Below are 18,099 nucleotides of genomic sequence, written 5' to 3'. Positions count from 1 at the left end.
ATCTGATTATTGCTGCCGGCCCCTGGGTTGTAGGCATGTAGCTGTGTTTTACAGAACTATATAATAAAGGTCTTAAAAAAATAAAAACTTCACACTTCGAAGATTTTCCTAGTCAAACCAGTCAATGTTATCCTATGGAAGGAAAGTGAGTTATCGGCTTTCAGGTGAGTACTCGACTGGTGAAGGTAAGGTCCTGGGCATAGACTCGGGGGTCTTCCAGGGACGGAAAAACACAGTAGTTACACCCTCAGCGGTACAGGGGCAGAGAGAGTAGGCCCAATGCAGAGAGAGTAGGCCCAATGCAATCCAATGGAGGCGAGGGGGCCTTTGGTTGGTGGCTGCAAGCAGGCAGGCCAAGCGAGTGGGGGAGCTGAGCTCCTGGTCACTTACTCAGGGCAAGTGGGGGAACTAGAGTGAGTAAGGTAGGGTAGTAGTTGCACTTCCAACGGCACTAAGACGGCTTGGTGCAGGGTGCTTTTGAGCCGTCGAGCGCTCAATGTTATCGAATGGGAAAGTGAACAAAGGCTGCAGGCTCTGGGACAAAGATTCGTCAGGTGCGACCACCACTTTGAGAGGTAAGTTGGGATCTTGGAGAAGAGGTAGGTACCCCAAAGGAAGGCACAGGGGACCGTGGAGTGCAGGGGTGCCTTTTGGTGTCAGGAAATCTTACCCTCAGCTGGTCGCGGTTGGAGGGGTCCCTGGTTCTGAGGCTGCAGGAGTCGTCTAGGAGGGTCTTTGGGCAATGGAGTTCAGGTCCCAATCACTGAGGGGACGTCCTTGTGGTCTTGGATCACTCAGGCACAGGCCGGGCTGGTGCAGAGTGGCAGTTCCTGGCTGGCACTATGGGTATTGCTGTTTGAGCAGAACCACTGCTCGTGAGAGTCCCAGTCTTTTGGAAGGTTCAAGGCAGGCAGGTCCTCCGGGGTTTAAGGTCGCTGTCCGCAGGAGATGCCGGAGTTTCGCAGCAGCAGGTTCAAGGATCAACAGCTCGGTAAGGTTATTGGGCCAGGTCAGGGGGCGGTGTCCTTTTGTTAGCAGCTGCACGGCAGGTCTTGTTGCAATTGGGATCTGAGGAAGGAAGGTTCAGGGAGCATCTAAGTTCTAAATTTAGGAGCGTTACAGGTAGGGCAAGGGCAGGGACCAATAGGTCCCTATCCTGGGGTGGGTACACCCCCTAGTTTGCTCCTTTCCTGTGGGAGGGAGGCAGGAGCCTAGCTGTGATTGCGCAGGGCTCCCCATCCTCAAGATGGCCAGAGCCCGGGGGTCGTGCTTTACCTCGCCTCTCCCACCTGAGGGGTGGTGTTGGCACACACTCCTTTCCTGCGTAGGGTTTCCCACCAGAGTGGGGGTCAGAACTGGTGGGGGCCAGTTGCCTAGTACAGCAAGTGGTCTGGGAAAGCTCACAAAGGGGGCATGCCTTTGAAGCTTCCCCCTGCTCATCCTGGGGGAGGGGAGAAAACCCTGCCTGCTGCTGAAAAGACCCGACTCATCCAACAGCTGAGCATCCTCCTAAAGCCTTGGCAGGCTGGCAGCATTTCAACCAGTCAGCATCTCTTGAAGTGAACGAACCACTTCCCTGCAGTCACCAGCTGCATCAGCCTGGTACACCGTTCTGCTGACCTCTGGCGTCACCTATGCAGCACCTCAGGACTTAGTGGCTCCACAAGGTAGCCCCGTGTCACGAGTGAGTTTTGGTGCACTAGACCCACCCCAGCACCAATACCCTCGGTACCAGCACCCTTGCAGCAGCCAATTTTTAAGTGTCGAGTCTGAACACCCACCCTTTTGAGACCAGACGAAGTGCATCAACATGGCCCAGTTTCCTCTTTTCCAACCACCAGTTCGACCCAAAGCAGTGAGCCTCCAAGGCAAGAGATTCACCAGAAAAACCACCTTTGTTTGCAAGCCCCACAGCTTGAGCAAACTGATGGTGCTCCCTTGCTCCAGTAACCCTCAAGAGCAGAGGCCCCATTTGGGTTTTGCCAGTCCTGACCCCTTCCCCAGTACCCAACTTGTCAAACATTTACAGATGCCGCCCTTGTAAGTTTACCTGCTACCTGAAGTGTCTGCCGTCAGAGAGCACCATATGCGACATGGGTGGAGTCACCACGCTACAAAACCATCCTGGCGATTGACATTTCTAAGACACCAGTAGGTCTATGGGGTTTTGCGCTAGAGGGCAGAGGTGCCTGGCATCAGAAACTCGACACTGTAAATGAAATACAAGCACTTCTAAAATACATAACGTATTTGAGGCTGGATCAGACAGTGCCCGCAGGAGACAAGTTCGCCTCCAAGTGGGGCTGGTTCAGGCCTTCATCCTTAGAGATCAGTGTGCGAGTTCTATCGGGTTTAATAAGAACATATTTTAAAGCTTCACTCAGCCACACATTATCATCCAAAACAATAAGTGCTAATGGACCTACTGCAAGCAAGAAAAAGTAGTAACACAAGGGCCAGCAGGGCATGTGCTTTGAGGTGGGTGGGGGGGCTCAAGCAAGGAGAGACTGCCAATGCAAAACAGTCTGCTGGGATTGCCCTGTTTTCCCCATGACCCTATGCACCTTTCCGCTCCGTGCCTGCTTCAGGGCTGCACTGAAGAATTTTCTTATATGCTTGTTAAAATAAACAAGCAGACAGAAAAGTCTTCTCGGCAAACCAGGCCATGGTGTCCAAAGGGGCTGTCTGAAAAACACTGGGTGGCACCCAAAAACACTCCTTTCCATTGGGAAGCCAGCGTTTACCATAAACACGGACGCTACCCAATGGAAAAGAGGGGCAGGGCTTAGAGTCCCTTTTAGAAATCTTACATATACAATATCTCTCGAAGAGGCGGAGCAGCCCTTTGCGCCGACACAAGACCTAAAAATGCCATTGAAGCCCCTAGTTTGCATTTGAAGTGCGCTCTATGGGGGGGAATTGTCAATGTTAGTTTTGCATAGCATGTCTGAATGCACTTGACTATCCTCTGTGCAATACTCGAGTTTGATATGAGATTGCCTTTATGTGGTGGAGCAAAAACCACAAATAGTTTGGTATTACAGAAAGGTTTTCTATGTAGTAGAGTAATGCTCTTTCCACATCTAAGGTGTGTAGAGCACGGTCTGCACTCAGAATCTGGTAGAAGGCATAACAAAAGCAACTCAGATTAGTTGATCTGAAAGTTATCTTCGGTAGAAATTTAGGGTTGGTCCCAAGAACCAATTTGTTTTGGTGTACTGGTAAAAATCGTTCTTTTATGGTTAGTGCCTGAAGCTCACCCAATCTTCTCATGAGTATTGTTAATAAAAATAATTTTTAAAAACTGATTTACATATGGCTGGGTTCAAACTGGATTCGCATGGTGAGCAAAGAAAATGATGGATTTAAGTCCAGATCTCCATATTGGGGTGAATGTATGACATTGTCCTGCATTCTGTCAATCAATTGTTTTTTGAAATATTTTTGGAGCCATCCCTGTAAAAGGAGCGATGAAAGGATCCCATTTGAAGGGAATTTGTAAAGCCCTCATGGATCTCGTGTCCTTCATTTTTTCTAGCAAAGGTTCCACTGCTGGGCCTTAGAGGTGTTGGTGTAGGTAATGGTTGAAAATATAGGCTTGCACCTCCAGTTTGAATACTAAAATTCTTAACCAAGTATGCCTACGTAGCAGTCCGCTAGTGTTGACTACGCGGGCTGCTGTGTCTGCAGAGTCTGCAGCGCACCTGACGGAGGTATTGGTAATTAATTTACCCTCATGAATTAAGCCTATTAGCTTTTCATTTGTGTTCATCAGGCAGGAAATGCATTAGTTTCTCTAGCTTATCTAATGAGCCGTTATAGCAAGTTAACAAAGCTTGCGCATTAGCAATGCGCCAAGGATTGGCCGCTTGTAACACTACCCTTTTGCCAGCTGAATTAATTAATTTTGACTCCTTATCAGGAGTAAGGGCCTCACCTGTAGACTGAGTTAGCTCTCTTGCGAGCGTTGGAAACTACAAAAGGTAGCAGACCTTTGATATAAGCGGAAAGTGTAGGAGCTGGCATATACTTTTTCTCCACCCTGTGTGTAATAATTATTGGCCTCACAGGATCTTTAAAGATCTCATCTACATGCTTAAGAATCCTTTTGAGCATTGGTAAAGTAAGTAGCTCTCTGAGAGGAACTTAGGATTTCGAATAAGAAATCCTCTTCTAGGGACTCCATGCAACTTCACCCCATGATAATGGGCAGCCCTTTTAAGTAGCTCGATGTTGTTGAGGGTTTAGAAGGATATATATCTGGCTCATTATTAGGGTAAGGATCAGTGTCATAGCCTTCCTCTGGGTCAGTATCCCCATCACCCTCTGGGTCAGGTGATAGTGGGTGTGATGAGCAAATTGGATCAGTGTGCAAAGGCGGTGGAATGTAAGGTGGAGAAGGGTTAGTACACATTCTCTTTAGAGGAATGTGGTAATCCTCCTACAGGCCCATTTTCCTCTTTTGTGGTAATTTGGCATGAATATGTCCAGTGTCTGGATTTATTACTAGTTCTTTTTGTTTAGGACCCGAAGGCGGAACGTTGGACAGAGGCTCTTTTGGTGGAGTCGGACCACTGTTATGGCGTAAAAGTTTCAGCTCTGAAGATCTACTCTTTGGTGTCTTCACCGAAGCATGTCTTGATAACCATTCCATTGTTACCAAAGCTTTCAGCTCAGCACGGGGCACCAGAACTTCCTCAATGCAGACCTAGGTCCGAAGGCAGAGGAGGGACTGGAGCCTTTCTTCTTGTGTTTCTGGGGCAAGGGGGTTTCTGTACTCCCAGTACGCTGACCCAGTGTAACTTGCTCCTCTTCCATGTCAGAGTCTGCCTCAGACAGATATGCTCTGTTCCTTCAGCTCCTTGAGTGTGGAATTTTTGTCGGAATCTTCGCCCAAGATATCCGGTGCAGAGCCTCTCTGATGTTGCATTTCGTGGTTGTTGAGCCAGACAGTCAGAGCGTCTTCAATCTAACGGGAACACGCAACGAACGGGTGCACAGCAATTCACATCTCAACCTGATGGCAGAAGAAAAAAAAAAAACACACAAAAGAGGAGTCACCGACCTCGTGACCGGAAAAGACTTCTTCGAAGAATAAAATGCAAGCATCTGGACTCACTAGATGGCAGGCTATGCAAAGCATGTGATCTACAGCCCAAATGTGTGGTATGTTCCCAAAATTGTCTTAAGTTTCTTCTTGAGTGTCATTCATTGAATGTATAACAAATGTTTACCACTACCCTCTGATAGCCTATAAGCCTAAACTGCTCGCCCATACTACCAAAAATGTGACTATTAACTTTAATCCCAGCAAACCAATAAGAGTTGTCTGGACTTTCTGCAGGGTACCTCATTTTGGTACACTATATAGATAGCCAGTTTTCTACAGCAACAGTCTCCCAGTTTCTCACTAAACTTCATCCCAAAGTAATAGCTGGTAAACACTGCAGCACTATCCATTCCTCATCCACCAGAGACGTGTACACCCTAAGGAGCTGAAATTTCAGGTTCAAGTAAACTTTATGTAGAAAACCTGGCGGGTGAGCAGGGAAAGCAGCTCAACAGAAAGGAAAATCTTGGCTCGACAAAGGAAAACCCAAACAGGGTTGGTATGGATAGAGGCTGTGATCAGCAGAAAAACGTTCCTCCTAGGATACAAGGCACAGGTTTATCACATGGTGTTTAACACTAAAACGCTTTAAAATGTCACCACTTAACAGCGATCATTTACAATGCATTGCTATTTTATACATTATAAACAAAACCAAGGAGTATCGCATATTAGAAATAAAGTCTTTCAAAAGCCATGTGTAGACAAAGTTCATCCAAAAGAAACTTTAGAGCAGGCTTGCTTCTTTTCTTTTTTTTATTTCTTTCATTTTCACTTCGAACGTTATTTTTCAAAAAGTACTTCAAAATAATTGATCAAATACAGCCAGTTCAATTGATGATCAAATACATCCCAATACAGCCTACGCGTTCCGTCCTCACAGGGACATCATCAGGGCTAGATTTATCAAAAAAACAGGAAAAATCTTCCATTTGAATCAAGTAGTTTTCACAAAAGCGGTTGAGAAGTCTTCAGTTCTAAGAGCACGTAATCTCTTATGGTACACTAATCCTTTAAATCCTGCCAACTCTGCCTGTTCAGTCAGCTTGCTATAAATAATTTTCCCTTCGTTACGATAGTTCTCAATTCGACGTTCCTCCGTCAATATTGATTGGCTTCTCCCGCATATGACTTCCTCAACAACTCACTTGGTAAAGAGTCGACTCTTTACCAAGCGAGTCGTCTAGGACGAAGGGAAAATTATTTATATCAATTGAACTGGCTGTATTTGATCATCAATTATTTTGAAGCACTTTTTGAAAAACAACATTTGAAGTGAAAAATAAATAAAAAACGAAAAGAAGCAAGCCTGCTCTAAAGAGATTTTTGGATGAACTTTGTCTACACATGGCTTTTGAAAGACTTTATTTCTAATATGTGATACTCCTTGGTTTTGTTTATAATTTCTAATTGTAGTGGCCTTTGCGGTGGACCATTCCAAGTTGAGTGTCTAAATAACAATTACAAATTGATTGTACTTAGTATTGGATCTCTTAAAGTGCATTAGTAGGTAACTTTCGCCGCACCGTTCTGTTGTATTGCTATTTTATACACCTGTAACCAACACAAATGTTTGCACTTACCAGTTTGAGCTGGCCTGTTCCGAGCTTCATACTTCCACAGTCATCACCAAGTTGAACCCAAAGGGAAAATACAAATCTGGCACAGATTTGTTCCCCACACAGTGAGCACATGTTCTAGGTTTGAAAATTATTCACATTTGGTTTTGCCTAAATTTCCAGGCAGATGCGCAGGTAGAAAAATCTGTTTGATTACATTAGTGCAATGTGACATGCACCTTGCATTTCCAATTTTAACCTTGGTAGGTGTTAGGTGCCTTAAGGGCCAGCCTAAAGATATTTATCAGTTGCCACTGCTGACTATTTCAGTGGCTAAGTTCCCCTCTCTTAACAAGTGGCTTAGTTCTAGGTCTTAAGTGACATTAAGCTCCGGCTGGCTTTCATGACCAAAGTAGAAATGCAGATTTTACATCTCCTGTATTATGGAGCTTGGTTGGTCTTCCATCACTGAAAATGCCCTTCTTTGCTGGTCACTTTCTCTCCGTGGGTGCACATCCAAATCCCTAAATTGCGGGTCACAGTTCTACTACAAAGTCCATACCTGTTTAAGTCACCAATGGAGGATACAAGGCATAGGGTGTACATGGATACGATTAAGTACAGGATCAAAGTTTAAATACCTAAATCAAAAAGTTTAATACAAGTGCAAGAAGAAAAACCTGGCCAAAAACGATTGTAAATAAATTATGTCTTCCAGAAAACAGTCATTTTCTTTTTTACAGCTGTAGGCAACAATTCCAGTTTTCAAAATAATTGTGCATTTGTAGTACTAAATGGGTTGGGCTGCAAAGTCATCACAATTTAATACATGTAATAAGAGGATACTCCGTGGCGAGACTGTGATGGCGGAGTAACACTCCACATGAGGGAACAGTCCAGAAAAATAAGAGTTTGTGCTCCCAAAGTTCCCCATGAATTTATGTAGACGTGCTACTCTGTTCATGATTAAAGTAACCAAATGGCATGTCCTTGGATTACTGCTGCATGGCAAAGTTACTCACAATTATCAAAAGGATCTTTTCTCCTAAGATATAGAGTCCAACAGCAAGTGAACACTTTTGTAAATCAGAGCATTAATAATTCAGATCAGGAAAGCATAAAAATAAGCATAAAAATAAGCATCTAAACACAAAGTAAATTGGACATTGCACACTGAATATAAAAAGTCTTTTTTAATTTTGGATTATCGCCATTTAATTTGCAAATAGTTTGTCCATAACAAATTTGCCAAATCATAAGTACTTGTAAACTTTATTTACGTAGAAAACCTGGGGGGTAAAATGAATTGCTCATTTTGAAAGGCCTTAAATTACATTATTACAGTAGAAAATACAGGAGGTAGAATATAACTGAAGGGGAATAATGTAACATCTGATTCAAATCTGGTCATCCTGCAGCTACTTAAAACATGGTTTTAAAACTAAACCGACATTACTTCACCACAGAAACAAATAAAATAAAAATTTGCCATGAAAGCCCTTATATCATGCTTGATACAGGAGGTAGGATGTAAAAACCAGGACACATAATGAGACGAGATGCAACAGTTTTATCTACAGCTCCTGTGTTTGCTTACTGGGGACATGGTTTGACAACTCAATCACCCTCTTCGGTTTCAGACTCTGATTCTGTTGGATAGAAACAAACATAAATTAGCAGTATTAAAAATCAGTGCAATAGGTTTAGCAAATAAGTCCGCCCATCTTTTGAAATAGGTTTAGCAATTAAGTTAGTCTTATCTTGCAGTATTGGCAAAGCAAAAGATGGGAGTGACAGAAGAAGCCATGCAGTGCACTGGAGTGCCTGCCAGACCAATTCAAAGACGACCATATTAATCTGTGGCAAACAAATCTAATGAAATTTAGCTCGGACTAAGAATGAATCACTACTGAAGGGGGTAAACTATTTTAATGTTTAAAGGCTCACATTTAATTGCACTACTAAAGACATTCTGTAGTAACCGTTTAGGGGAAGGGGTTTCTAAAACCAGAAACACTTACTGTTAAATGCCCGAACCATTTTGTTATTCAACTCAAAGCACTATTTTCCTACCATACTTAAAACTTTTGCAAGGGAATGACCACGGCCGGATTACCTGCAGTCTCAATTAATACACCATACGGATGCCCAACCGCACCTTTATTCAACAAAAATGTCAGAATCTAAAGTGGGGATAGTTTAAATGTAAAAGAAAACCTACAGCCCGAAATATGGCCAGCTTCCCCTTTTCTGATCAAAATGCAAAATAAATGACAATCAAAATATAATTTTCTTGCGTCAAGTTGAGACTAGTCTGGGTTGGTCATTGACAAAAAGCTTACCTTCTTCAGCATTCTTCAGCCATTCTACAAATTTTCTCATTTGTTCCAGAAAGACACTTTTCCCCTTAGCAAGATGTGCGTCTTTATACCATTTCATGATGGGCTCCTCGCTCAGAACTTCAGCTGAAAGTTAAGAATTAGGTCAAATGGAAAGGCATTAGCTTGGGGAAGGTGGTTGTGCAGATTCAATATCAGCCAAGCCAACTTGTGAGTTGGCAACTACATCACATCAGTGTGATCCTAGAAGCTGGACATGAATTAAGCTTGCTTTAAAGTACAGAACACATTAAAGGTAAGTTTTAACTATGTTCAGCCACTGAGTTACAGCCCTTCGCTTTCCACAAGAACAGTCTAAAAAGTTAATGTTTTCAGCTGAGAATTACAATTCAGATACCTAAAATTGAATAAATCCAAATCAGATAATTAAAGTATTTGCTTACATTCTGACAATGTGAAATCTGAATTAGAGGACAGGTATGGCACAGCCTTCTGGGAAAAGTCAACTTGCGGTTTAGTAACAGCATATTGGCAACATGGTCTTCCCTCATACTGCAAACAAAGCAATCCGCAGGCAAATGGAATATGCTACTTACCAGTATGCATCTGTTCTTGGCATATAGGGCTGCTGACATTCATATCTGTGCATAGATCGCCGCCTAGTGTTGTGTCCGGATGATGGCACATTGTCCTGGAAGAGTCTTCGACGTATCACAAGATAGGTGGCTCCTCCCCTGGACTACAGTGCGCATGGGCATCCTCTCCATCTTCAGATTGGTTCTCGCCATTGTGGCAGAGATGGAGTGTAATACAGCAAGTGATGACCATGCCTGAGAATGATTCTGAGTGCTACAGCTGCGACAGGGAGGAGGGCGGGCGATATGAATGTCAGCAGCCCTACATGCCAAGAACAGATGGATACTGGTAAGTAGCATATTCCGTTCGAGGCATGTGGGCTGCTGAATTCATATCTGTGCATAGAATAAATAGCAGTTACCTCCTTAGCGGTGGTTGCCCGTGCCAGCTGCACCAGTCTGAAAAAGAGTTTTGAGAACAGCCTGTCCTACAGCAGCTTGCTGTTTGGAGTTGCAAATGCTACTTACCAGTATGCATCTGTTCTTGGCATGTAGGGCTGCTGACATTCATATCTGTGCATAGTCCGCCACCTAGTGTTGGGTCCGGATGATTGCAAATTGTTGTCCTGGAAGAGTCTTCGAAGTATCACGAGATAGGTGGCTCCTCCCCTGGACTACAGTGCGCATGGGCATCGCCTCCATCCCCAGATTGTTTTTAGCCATTGGCAGAGATGGAGTGAGAAGTGAGTGATGACCATGCTATGAGCATATAGGTGTATATGAATACATACTGCAGCTGCTACAGGCGCCGGGGAGGAGGGTGGGCGATATGAATGTCAGCAGCCCTACATGCCAAGAACAGATGCATACTGGTAAGTAGCATTTGCAGTTCGAGGCATGTGGGCTGCTGAATTCATATCTGTGCATAGAATACATAGCAGTCCCTCCATTAGCGGCGGCCGCCCGTGCCAGCTGCAGCAGTCTGAAAAAGTGTTTTTAGAACAGCCTGACCAACAGCTGCCTGTTGTTTTGAATGCACGTCTACACAGTAGTGCTTAGTGAAAGTATGAGTGGTAGACCATGTGGCTGCTCTACAGATGTCTTCTAAGGGAATGTTACCTAAGAAAGCCATAGAGGCCCCCAACTTCCTAGTGGAGTGGGCCCTCGGTGGGATAGTGAGAGTGCGCTTAGCTTTAGCGTAGCAGATCTGAATGCACTTTACTATCCATCTAGCTATTCCTGCTTTGGAGATCGCATTTCCCTTGTGTTGTGTGGCAAAAGCAACAAAAAGTTGTTGGGTTTTGCGGAAATCTTTTGTCCTGTCCACATAATACATCAAAGCCCTTTTTACATCAAGGGTGTGGAGCATCCGCTCCGCCAGCGTCTCTGGGTTTTGGAAAAACACCGGCAATTCAATGGTTTGGTTTATGTGAAAGTGTGAGACCACTTTTGGTAAGAACTTAGGGTTAGTGCGGAGCACCACCCTGTTAGCATGTACCTGGAAGAAAGGTTCTTGGATGGTGAGCGCCTGCAGTTCGCTAACCCTCCGTAGCGATGTGATTGCTACTAGGAACGCAACCTTCCAGGTTAAAAACTGCAGCTCACAAGAGTGTAGTGGCTCAAAGGGAGGACCCATCAGCCTTGTAAGAACCACATTGAGGTTCCATTCCGGAGCTGGTGGAGTCCTTGGTGGAATGACTCTTTTGAGTCCTTCCAGAAAAGCCTTGATAGCAGGGACCTTGAAGAGTGACAGGTGCTGCCTATTCTGGAGGTATGCTGCCATAGCCGACAGGTGAATGCGGATGGAAGAGTAAGCTAGATTACAACGATACAGGTGAGAGGTAGCATATGATGTTTTGAATGGAAGCGTCTAGCGGGTCAATGCTGTGCTCCACGCAGCAGACGACAAACCTCTTCCATTTAGCCGCATAACAAGCTCTAGTAGTGGGCTTTCTTGCCTCCCGAATGATGTCCATGCAATCGGGAGGAAGATTAAGGTAGCCAAACTCTAGGACTTCAGGAGCCAGATCGCCAGGTTGAGCTGTTGCGGATCTGGGTGCTGAATGTCGCCATGGCTCTGCGTCAGAAGGCTGGGAGTGAGATGAAGCCTTTGATGCGGTACCACGGAGAGTTCCAGAAACGTGGTGTACCACGGTTGGCGAGCCCACGTTGGAGCAACCAGGATGAGCGTCATCGAGTGTTGCCTGAGCTTGCGTGCCACCAGCGGTATCAGAGGTGCTGGGGGAAAAGCGTACGCAAATCTGCCTGACCAGTTCATCCACATCGCATTGCCCTGTGATTGGGGGTGTGGGAATCTGGCGGCGAAGCTTTGGCATTTTGCGTTCTCCTTTGTGGCGAACAGGTCTATCTCTGGATGACCCCACCTTTGGAAGTACGGTTGGAGTACTAATGGATGTAACTCCCACTCGTGCATCTGATGGCTGTGTCTGCTGAGCAGATCCGCCATTTGATTGTCCTTGCCTGGGAGATGTTCTGCCATGAGAAAGATGTTCCTCTGAATGGCCCACTTCCACATGCTCTGAGCCAGATGAGACAGCTGTGGAGAGTGTGTGCCTCCCTGCTTCTGGATGTAGTACATGGCCGTCATGTTGTCCGTCCGGATCAACACGACCTTGTTGCACAGATGTACTTTGAACGCCTTTAAGGCCATGAAGATTGCCATCAGTTCCAACACATTGATGTGCATCTTCCTTTGCTGAAGTGTCCATAGTCCCTGCACAGTGTAGTGGAGTAGATGCGCTCCCCATCCCTGGAGAGAGGCGTCCGTTGTCAGGATGATCTGTGGGACAGGCTCTTGGAATGGTCGGCCCTTGCAAAGGTTTTGTGGATTCCACCAATGCAGAGAGTTGTATGCCCGACCGCTCACCAACACTAGGTCTGTCAGTTGCCCATGAGCCTGAGTCCACTGACGTGCTAAGCACTCCTGAAGCGGACGCATATGTAGTCTCGCGTGCGGGACAATGGAGATGCAGGAGGCCATCGTGCCTATCAACTGCATGAACACCTTCGCTGGAAGCGAGTGCTGGGGTCTGAACCGTTGGATCAGCGCCTGGATGCTGGCGATTCTCACTGAATTCGGCTGCGCAGTGGCTGCCAGAGTGTCGATCGTCGCGCCCAGATACTGTCGCACGTGGGCGGGCTGGAGATGGGACTTTGGGTAGTTCAGAGAGAATCCCAGATCGTGCAGGAGATGAATGGTGCGTGACACGTGGTCCACGCACTGCTGCTCCGTCTTTGCCTGAATAAGCCAGTCTAGGTATGGAAAGACATGGATGTGCTGGCGACGGAGATGCGCCGCCACAGTCGCTAGGCACTTTGTAAATACTCTCGGTGCCGTGGTGACCCCGAACGGCAGGACTCTGAACTGGTAATGCTGGTCTAAGATCTTGAATCTGAGATACTTTCTGTGGGAAGGATGGAGGGGAATATGGAAATAGGCATCCTTCAGATCCAGCGTTGCTAGGAAGTCCCCCTGCTGAAGCAGGGGAAGCACCTGCTGCAATGTGAGCATATGGAAGTGCTCCGAGTTGATGTACCAGTTCAGGGGCCTGAGGTCCAGGATCGGCCTGAGTGATCCGTCCTTTTTGGGGATTAGAAAGTACAGGGAGTAAACTCCTGTTCCCCGTTCTTGCAATGGAACGAGCTCTATTGCCCCTTTTTGCAGCATGACCAGTACTTCTTGCTGCAACAAGGTGAAATGCTCGTCGGACATAGCACGGCCTCTTGGCGGTATGTCCGGTGGAATGGACGTAAGTTCTAGACAGTACCCGCACTGGATAATAGACCTCACCCACCTGTCCGTGGTGATGGACTTCCACGCCGGCAGGAACTGCTGGAGTCTCCCCCCGACAGGTGTCGTGTGATCGGGGGGAAGTGACAAGACGTCACTGCTTGTTGGAGGTGGTGGACCTGGAGGCATTGTTTCCACGTCCCCTGCCTTTGATATTATTGCCTCTGTAGCCACCCCTGCCCTTGTTGTTGTTATACGAGGGCTGGGTGTTACCCTTGTAGTATTGCGTTGACTGGGATGCCTGGCCCCTTGAGGTGCCTCTTGAATTTGAGCGGCGAAAAGAACTCCCCCGAAACTGCTGACTTTGCAAAGCCCCCATAGACTTGGCAGTTTCGGTATCTTTCTTCATCTTTTCTAGGGAGGCATCCACCTCAGGGCCGAACAGATGGTCGGGATTCACTGTTTGACCCAAGATAGTGGTCTGTATGTCGGGTTTGAACCCAGAAATTCGAAGCCAGGCATGGCGTCTAAGTAAAACGCTAGTATTGATAGCCCTGGAGGCAGTGTCTGCCACGTCTAGGGCACATTTGATGGATGCGTTTGTTATAAGTTTACCCTCCTGAATGAGCATCTCCCCCGCCTCCTTGTATTGGTCAGGCAAGTGTTGCAGGATGGCCTCTAATGTGTCATAATGGGCCCTATCATAACGTGCAAGCAGGGCTTGAGTGTTAGAGATCCTCCATATGTTTGCTGCCTGCGCAGCAATGCGTTTGCCTGATGCCTCAAATATTTTGGATTCCTTATCTGGGGGAGGAGCATCACCAGTAGTCTGCGAATTTGCCCTTTTTCGAGCGTTGGACACCACCAGAGAGTCCAATGGCAAATGTCCCTTAATGTACGTGGGATCCGTGGGCGCCGCCTTATACTTCCTGTCGATGCGAGGGTTGACCACCCGTGCCCGGGTGGGTTCCTTGAACACCTCCTGTGCATGCTTCAGCACCCCTCTAAGCATCGGTAGTGTCTTGATTTGCTTTTCGGCCACCGAGAAGGTGTCGACCAAGAAATCGGCATCCACGGGGTCGGAGTGCAGTTCGACGTCATGGTTCGCTGCAGCTCTCTCAATCAATGCATTGAATGCCGCTGAGTCCTCCGTCGGGGACGTCTTCGCGGCGAAAAGTTGAGTGTCCTGGCCCGACTGCGGGTCGTCTGTGTCGCCTCCTGCTGTCCAGGGCACATGCTCCGCTTCCGGATCCGAGTACGCAGGATAGTTGTACTCGTCCTCTTCCTCGTCCACCTCAGGCACGGGGGAGTGTGCCGGCGAGTGTTCCGGGGCCTGTGGAGACAGAGGTTCCATCAGAGCCGAAGAGTCTCTCTTGTTCTTGAGTGGAATCCTAAAAGGTTCCAAGGCCGGCTCCGATGTAATCTTTCGCTTGAGGAGCGATAATTTTCCGGTGTTGGCGTCGATGATCACCTCACGACGTTCCTCTACCGCCAGCGGTTGGAGCCGAAGCTTCGATACCACCAATGCAGCCTTCGGCGTCAACACTTCTTGAGAGTGTCCGCTCTGCTTAGGCGCGAAAGCCTTCGGCGCCGACTTCGGAGGAAGGGTAAAACGAATGGGCGTTTGCTCCTTGGTAGACTTCGGCGTGGGCCTAGGCACTACAGTGTCCTGGCTGGGAACCACAGTGGACTGTTGGATCCGCTTTAAGGATTCTCCCACCTTCTTTGCAAGGGATGCCGAGGGCTGAACCGTCTCAAGCGACTCTTCGTCTCCAAGAGCCCGGTCGCCGATAGGCCGTTTCTTCGGAGCCGACGCCCCATGTTCTGGCGCCCCGCCGGCGTGACGCTTCTTCGAAGCCGTCTTCGGGTCCGCGACCCCTTTCGGTGCCGACGTAGCCGCGTCGGGTGCCTTTATCTTCGGCGCCGACCCCGAAGGCTTCGGGTCGGCCATTTTGGCGCGGCTCTTGTGGTCGGCCATTTTGGCGCGGCTCTTGTGGTCGGCCATTTTGGCGTGGCTCTTAGAGTCGGCCATTTTGGGTTTCGTGGAAGTTGACGCCTCCAGAACCTTCTTCACCAGCGCCACTTTCGGTTTCGGTTTCGCATCCGAAGGTGCGAGACCAGTCGGCTTCACTTTCGTTTTCTTGGTAGAAATGTCCGTGACCGGGCCCGGGGACGTAGGACTCAAAGTTAGATCTTGGGTAAGGCCCGAAGGCGATCCCTCGACCTGGGCCGTATGACGGGGAGTAACCCCGGAGTCTGGTTGGGGATGCTCTTCCTCTGAGCTATCACCCATCGTGGCACAAATCAGTTCGTCGTCCCCTACCTCACCGGAGACTTCGTCGTAGGCCTCCTCATCCGCGTCATAGGCCTCTTCCTCAGACGCGGGGCCAGAGTCCGATTCTCGTACGTCGTCTGCTTCCTCGACAGACTCCTGAAAGATGTCATCAGGCGGGGGCGCCGAGGCCGACAATTGAGCCTGGAGCCGATTAGCCCGGCGAATCTTCAGAGTTTTCTTACTCCTAAACTTGGAACACGCCATGCAGGTGTCCTCACGGTGATCCGGTGACAAGCATGTATTGCACACGGGGTGCACGTCGAGGTGCGAGTATTTAGAGTGACACAGCGGACACTTCTTGAATGGAGTCCGCTCCATAGCAAAGGTTGTAGTGTAGGCCCGTCCGCGTTGAAGGCACGTGGAAGGGTAGTAGGAGATCGGAGCTGAGAGTCAGTAAGAAACCCGAACGCAACTATACCGACGCCCAGCCTAAAGACCTTTTGGTCTCGAGTAAAAGTCGAACAACTATCGGTTCCGATAGAGGGAACCGAAAACACATCCGAACCCGATGGCGGAAAAAAACAATCTGGGGATGGAGGCGATGCCCATGCGCACTGTAGTCCAGGGGAGGAGCCACCTATCTCGTGATACTTCGAAGACTCTTCCAGGACAACAATGTGCAATCATCCGGACCCAACACTAGGTGGCGGACTATGCACAGATATGAATTCAGCAGCCCACATGCCTCGAACGCACTTCTACGCAGTAGTGTTTGGTAATGAATATGCTACTTACCAGTATGCATCTGTTCTTGGCATGTAGGGCTGCTAACATTCATATCTTAGCATTAGATCGCCGCCTAGTGTTGGGTCCGGATGATCGCACATTGTTGTCCTGGAAGAGTCTTCGAAGTATCCTGAGATAGATGGCTCCTCCCCTGGACTACAGTGCGCATGGGCATCGGCTCCATCCCCAGATTGTTTTTCGCCATTGTGGCAGAGGATGGAGTGACAAGTGTAAAGGATGTCCATGCTAATTATTGAATACAATAGTATATCTGCAGCTGCGACAGGCACCGGGGAGGAGGGTGGGCGATATGAATGTTAGCAGCCCTACATGCCAAGAACAGATGCATACTGGTAAGTAGCATATTCAGTTCGAGGCATGTGGGCTGCTAAATTCATATCTTAGCATAGAATACATAGCAGTCCCTCCATCAGCGGCGGTTGCCCGTGCCAGCTGCAGAAACCTGAAAAAGTGTCTTGAGAACAGCCTGTCCTACAGCTGCTTGCTGCTTGGAATGCACATCAACACAGTAGTGTTTTGTAAAGGTATGTGGTGTAACCCACGTGGCTGCTCTGCAAATGTCCTCTAAAGGAATGTTCCCTAGGAAAGCCATGGATGCCCCCAATTTGCGTGTGGAGTGTGCCCTTGGGGGTACTGTTAAAGTGCGCTTGGCCTTTTGATAACAGATTTGAATGCACTTAACAATCCATCTGGCTATTCCTGCTTTGGAAATCGGGTTGCCTTTGTGTTGTGGTGAGAAGGCAACAAAAAGTTGTTTTCTTTTCCTAAAGTGTTGTGTCCTGTCTATGTAGTACATCAACGCCCTCCGTACGTCTAACGTATGGAGCATTCTTTCCGCCACTGTTTGTGGGTTTTGGAAGAATGCCGGCAAGTCGATAGTTTGGTTGAGATGAAATTGTGACACCACCTTCGGAAGGAATTTGGGGTTAGTACGTAGCACTACCCTATTCGGATGAATCTGAATGAATGGCTCTTGGATTGTGAGCGCCTGTAGCTCACCAACACGCCTCAGTGACGTAATAGCAATTAGGAAAGCTACTTTCCACGTTAGGAATTGTAGTTCACACGAGTGCAGTGGCTCAAATGGTGGTCCGATCAGTCTGGTGAGGACCACATTGAGGTTCCACACCGGAGCTGGCGGTGTTCTTGGGGGAATGACTCGTTTCAGACCTTCAAGGAAAGCTTTAATGGCAGGCACCCTGAAGACAGAGAGATGCTGCCTGTTTTGAAGGTAAGCTGCGATGGCGGATAGATGTATCCGAATAGAAGTAAACGCCAGGTTGCACTTGTAAAGATGTAACAGATAGCAAATGATGTTAGGGATAGATGCATCTAGCGGGTTTATGTCATTGGCTGCACAGTAAATGACAAAACGCTTCCATTTTGCGGCATAGCATGCTCTGGTTGTTGGTTTCCTCGCCTCCTTGATGATGTTCATGCATTCAGGGGGTAGGTTGAGGTATCTAAACTCTAAGACTTCAGGAGCCAGATCGCTAGGTTGAGCTGTTGCGGATCTGGATGCTGAATTTCTCCATGGTTCTGCGTCAAAAGCCTGGGCGTGAGGCGCAGTCTTTGATGCAGTACCACAGAGAATTCGAGGAACGTGGTGTACCAGGCCTGGCGCGCCCACGTTGGAGCAACTAGGATGAGTGTCATCGAGTGTTGCCTTAGTTTCCTCGCCAC

At 47.7% G+C, this 18,099-nt stretch overlaps 1 protein-coding gene across 1 annotated transcript in view; it reads right to left on the bottom strand.

The window, feature by feature from the left end:
• Positions 1–7,847: 7,847 nt before the first annotated feature.
• BZW1 (basic leucine zipper and W2 domains 1) overlaps positions 7,848–18,099 on the bottom strand; it is a 79,076-nt gene continuing 68,824 nt past the window's right edge. Inside the window, exons 11-12 of the mRNA XM_086955226.1 lie at positions 9,012–9,134; positions 7,848–8,318 (exon numbers count right to left, since the gene is read on the bottom strand). Coding sequence (XP_086811352.1) covers positions 8,287–8,318; positions 9,012–9,134 — 155 coding nt within the window. The 3' untranslated portion in view covers positions 7,848–8,286. The remainder of the gene's footprint in view (positions 8,319–9,011; positions 9,135–18,099) is intronic.

Source organism: Lissotriton vulgaris, chromosome 2_1, assembly GCF_964263255.1.
Source record: "Lissotriton vulgaris chromosome 2_1, aLisVul1.2, whole genome shotgun sequence".
Taxonomy (NCBI): domain Eukaryota; kingdom Metazoa; phylum Chordata; class Amphibia; order Caudata; family Salamandridae; genus Lissotriton; species Lissotriton vulgaris.
The sequence above is the reverse complement of the archived record's forward strand: the minus strand, read 5'-3'. Positions and strand labels throughout refer to the sequence as shown.